We start from the raw sequence: 5246 nt of genomic DNA on the forward strand, positions 1-5246 counted from the left end.
GCATGCGCTCACCTAGTTGCTCGTAGGTACCTGCAGAAATAGGCATGGGATCTCCTGGAGCCAGTACTAGGCAGTTGTGAGATTCCTAGTGTGGGTGCTAGGAACCGCTCCTGTGTCCACTGCAAGAGCAGCAAGTACTTTTAACAACTGAGCCATCTTTAATGTACATATCATTCTCCTAGAAATCTTGGTACAGCCCAATTTCTGACTCAGGATGTATGAGATGGAGCTGAGCTCCTGCCCTCATAACAAACACTGTACTGCAGGCAGCAAAGGTAATGGTTCTCAACCTTCCTAATGCTGTGACCCTTTAACACAGTTCATATTGTGGTGACCCCAACCATAAAATTATTTTCATTGCTACTTCATAACTAATTTTGTAACCGTTATGAATTGCAATATAAATATCTGATATGTAATTCCTATGAAAAGGTTGCTCAAAGGGTCATGACCCATGGGTTGAGAACCACTGCTCTAAGCAAACACAGAGAAATGCTAGAAACAACGTGTGCGTACTCCACCAAAGGAAATGTTGGTTTTCCCTTGCTTCTCTAAAAACAAACACTATTTTAGAAATAGGAGTTTAGACTAGAATTAGTGGGAAATCGTAGCCTAGGTCACTAGGTTAGCTGCAAGGGAGTTCCAAAGTCATTTCCATAGTTGTCCATAGGATCACACATGTGTGGTCTGTCTGTTTCTACAGTTGTCCATAGAATCACATGTGTGTTGTCTATCTGTTTCCACAGTTGTCCATAGAATCACACATGTGTGGTCTGTCTGTCTCTCTTTAAGAGAAGGCAATGCATCACTTTGTTAGCCTCTCTTGAAGTCTGTTTCCCCCAAAACAGAGCCACTAGTCTAGAACTTAGGTTGGAAAGAGATCGATGATTTGATTATATCTAGAATATTTTGTTGGTGATTAAATCCCAAGGGAACATATCTGACAACTCAGCAGCAGAGAACAAAGGCATAGACTGCCTTCAATTATTCCCTCCTCTCTTACAAGTATGTTCATCTCGAAGGACTCAAGCATTGGATCTTAGCTGTGACCATTTGTCATCCATTTTACAGTCCCTCTCACGGCTTCTCTTTGCCATTTTGAGAATAAAGAATATATTCAGGTTTTAGGATTATTTAGTGATCAGTCTGTACTAAATGGAACCTGAGCTCCCAGATAGGCATTTGAAACAAAATTAGGAACTATATGCAGCAAATTCTCTCTGTACAGATAGATGGTCTCTTCAAACCATGTAATCAACATGGACAGAATGTAATTGCTATGATAATTAACTAATGGGGTTAATCTCTCCTTGTTTTCTATAGAGAGAAACCATGATTTAAAGATTTGTTTATACTTATGTGTATGTGCGGGGCAGTATGAGCGGTACATGAATAGAGGTGTTCTCATCAGCCAAGGTGTCGGATCTACCTGGAGTGGTTGAAATCCACTTGGTATGAGTGGTGAGGACCACTCCGGTCATCTAGAAAAGCTGTATGCACTCATAACTGCTTAGCCATCCCTCCAACCCTGACCTGGGACTTCTTTAATTATTTCATTTAATTACCTATTAATGAGTGTTTCTCTGTGTAGGTAGCCTGAATACTCTTAAGGCTAAGAAAGGGGCACAATAGTAAAACTCCGAGACTTACTAAGAAAAAGCTGTCACTGCGCGACCTTGCTCATCATTTTTGTAACTTCTTCTTGCCCCAGGAAATCATCAGATATGCCGTCTGGTCAACCAGCAGCATAGTTTGCATTGCCAGTGGGACCAACCTGTGCGCTACCATCGAGGAGATATCTTTGAGAATGTGGACTATGTTCAGGTCCTTTTCTTCGTCTCTTCTAGTTCTTACTGACTCACTTATGTATAAATATATCATGTTTTATTCCTTTGACTTCTTGTAAATTCACTTGCTAAAATGTGTGGCTACCTTTTAATGCTTTTAAAATTTTTATTGTCTATTAAGTGTATGAAGGCAGATTTTGTTGTGAATTATCAGTTGTATGGATAACATTCCATTTTTATAGTACTAGCACTGTGTCTCCATTCATGTGCATTTGATTCTTTTCCTCTTTGTTATGGGAGTTAGACTTGACTGTTACTACTGTTTGACTCAGTTTTAATTTATCCCCTGAGCCAGTGATTTTCAACCTTCATAATATTGTGACCTTTAAATATACTTTTTCATGTTAAAGTGACCCCAACTATAAAATTATTTCATTATAACTTTGTAACTAATTTTGCTGTCATGAATCATAATGTAAATATCTGATGCACAACCTTGTGGGGGGGCGCGACCCACAGGTTGAGAATCGCTGTTTTTTTTTTGTTTGTTTGTTTGTTTGTTTGCTTGGTTTTTTGGTTTGGTTTGGTTTGTTGGTTTTTTTTTTCTTTTATGAGGGGGAGGGGTTTGAGACAAGTTTTCTCTCTGTAGCTTTTGGAGCCTGTCCTGGAACTCACTCTGTAGACCAGGCTGGCTTTGCACTCACAGAGATCCACTTGTGTCTGCCTCCTGAGTGAGAATCACAGTTCTAAGGCATGAGTACATAAAATGTGGAAGAGAAAACCATCTCTTTCCTAAAATTCCATTGTATTGCCCATCCAGAAATACCAATGGAGTTATATTGCCACTAAAAAAAAAATACTTATTAAGTACCGTTGCTAGGAGTATGCTTTCTCTAACCATCTCTGTATGCGTATATACACCGCACACACAACTCATCCACACATGTGTGAACATTCTAGCCTGTCTGTTTTGCAAGAGAGAGTATGTAAATACAATGAACTCTTGCTGGGAGAATAATAAAGGGTGCAGCACAACCAGATTAATGATCATAGAAAAGCTATAAAAACAAAACCAGCATTTATCCTATCCTTCGTAAGACTCATTGTGCACTATCCTAAAGAAATTTCCAGAGACCAACTGTTGAAATAAGAGTCAGGAAAACATTTCTAGGGGACAAATCATAAGCGAATTTGATCCCTTTAATTTGAAAAACCCATACAACATTAATAGGAATAGTGTCTTAGTTAGGCTTTCCATTGCTGTGGAGAGACACCATGACCACAGTAACGCTTATAAAGGAAAAGATTTCATTGGGTGGCTTACAGTTCAGAGATTCAGTCCATTATCATCATGATGGGACATGACAACATTCAGGCAGACATGGTGTTGGAGAAGGAGCTAAGAGTTCTATGTCTTGATCCACAGACAACAGGAAGTGAACTGAGACACTGGGCGTCACTTGAGCATATATGAATGAGACCCAAAAGCCCACCTCCATAATGATGCACATCCTCCAACAAGGTCACACCTCCTAATAGTGAGCTTACGGGGACCAATTACATTCAAACTGCCACAAGTAGTAAGAAACTAAGATAGATGGGCCTTTCAGGAGGGGCAGCAGCATTGTGGAGCAAATGCTCCTCTGATTTCCACAGACTAGTCACTAGCACTCCTCCATGTTTGTCAGTGAGTAAAGACTCATACCATCCTAGAGTGTATCTCACTGTTGTCAGCCCAAGCATTCTAAAGAGGAAAGAAGGTTTAGAAATATGACTGAAATCCAGTATGACCTTTGCATATCCTGGTAGATTCAGTACTGCCCTAGAGCAGTGTCCTTTCAGGCATATCACTTCTGTATAGCAGAAGGTTGTGTTTCTATTCATGAGACCTGGAAGTACAAAGTTAGCATGCTTGCTCTTTCTCTCTTGTCTTCCCTATGCCTTCCCTCCGATGGTCTTTTCATCATTCTCTATAGGACCCCAGTAGAACCAGGATGTCTTACAAGTGTAGCAAATAATTTATCTTTGTTTGGAGCAAAACTGTATGTGTGTGGTCCTTCAGTTCTAGTTTCCCCTCTTTAGCTCTACAGATTGTATAGAATTGGCAACAGTTTATAATCTCTAAATGACAGCTCCGTAAAAGCCCTAAGAATACTTTTAAAAATTGTATTAGTAGTTTTTATGTGTATGAGTGCTTGCCTGCATGTAGATAATGTGCATCATATGTGTGCCTGGTGCCTGCAGAGACCAGAAGAGGGTTTCAGATTCCCTGAAGTTGGAGTTAACAAAGGGTTGTGAGCCACCATGTGTGTGCTGAGAACCTAACCAGGTTCTCTGCAAGAGCGATAAGTGCTCTTAATCTCTGACTTGTCTCTCTAACTCCTAAGAATACTTCCTTCACCTTCCTTGATTCTAACTGTAGAACTAGTTTTATAGAATAATAACCATTTTAGTTTTGGCATGGGAGAGAAGTAAATTGCCGAATTAGTTAACCGTTGAATCTGAACTCGGAAAACCATAAAAAAGGAAGTGAAAGGACAGGAAGACAATTCCTGCTTTTTCTCACCTTCTGTGGCAAAGTTACTAACTGCAGTGCACATCCATGAGAATACTGTCGGGACATAGTTCTAAGGAGTAATTGATCCTATTGCTTATTGCTGACCTGCTTTCTGAATTTCTGTTGGACTGCTGATGAATGTTCACTACGTTTTTGGTTTAAGTAAAACCGCCCTCATAATTCCACTTCCACTCAGAATTGATTTAAACTTTTCATTTTCTAGTTTGGTGATGACTCATCAACCTCCAGTATGATGTCCGTGAACTTTGATGTCCCTACAAATCAGAGTGATGTCAGTGAGTCTACCAAGTCTTCCCCTGTAGCCCATTCTGTCCTCTGGGTATGGGGCCGTGACTCTGATGCATACAGAGTAAGTGTGTAGATAATGATAAAGGTATTTTTTCCAGCAGACGTTGTAACATGAGGGCCAGGCTCGTTGGGGTTTTTGTCCCACCTGGTCCCCCAGCCCTTTAGTCCCAGAGAAAATCACACAGAGAGTCTACATTAGGTCATAAACTGATTGACCCATTAGCTCAGGCTTTTTATTTACTCTTATAACTTATATAGCCCATTATTCTTATCTATGTTAGCCACATGGCTCGGTACCTTTTTTAGTGGGGCAGGTCACATCTTGTTTCTTCTGTGATCTGGGCTGGACTCTGGAGGAACGGGCTTCCTCCTTCCTAGCATTCTCCTGTTCTCATTGTCCTGCCTCTACTTTCTGTCTGGTTGACGCCTATACTTCCTGCCTGGCCAATCAGCGTTTAGTTAAAACATGATTGACAGAATACAGACGATTCTCCTGCACCACTTCCCCCTCTTTTATTTATTTTTTTTATTAAGAAAGAAAAAAACAATTTTCCGCCTCCTCCCAGCCTCCCACTCCTCCCACTCTCACCCCC

General features: G+C 40.5%; 1 protein-coding gene across 4 annotated transcripts in view; it reads left to right on the forward strand.

Moving 5' to 3' along the window:
• Ttc17 (tetratricopeptide repeat domain 17) overlaps window positions 1–5246 on the forward strand; it is a 115702-nt gene that overhangs the window by 37163 nt on the left and 73293 nt on the right. For all 4 annotated transcript variants that reach the window (XM_005364116.2, XM_005364117.3, XM_013352726.2 and 1 more), the window contains exons 10-11: window positions 1712–1824; window positions 4568–4714. In XM_005364116.2, the coding sequence (XP_005364173.1) occupies window positions 1712–1824; window positions 4568–4714 (260 nt within the window). The remainder of the gene's footprint in view (window positions 1–1711; window positions 1825–4567; window positions 4715–5246) is intronic.

Source organism: Microtus ochrogaster (genome assembly GCF_000317375.1).
Source record: "Microtus ochrogaster isolate Prairie Vole_2 chromosome 14 unlocalized genomic scaffold, MicOch1.0 chr14_random_1, whole genome shotgun sequence".
Taxonomy (NCBI): domain Eukaryota; kingdom Metazoa; phylum Chordata; class Mammalia; order Rodentia; family Cricetidae; genus Microtus; species Microtus ochrogaster.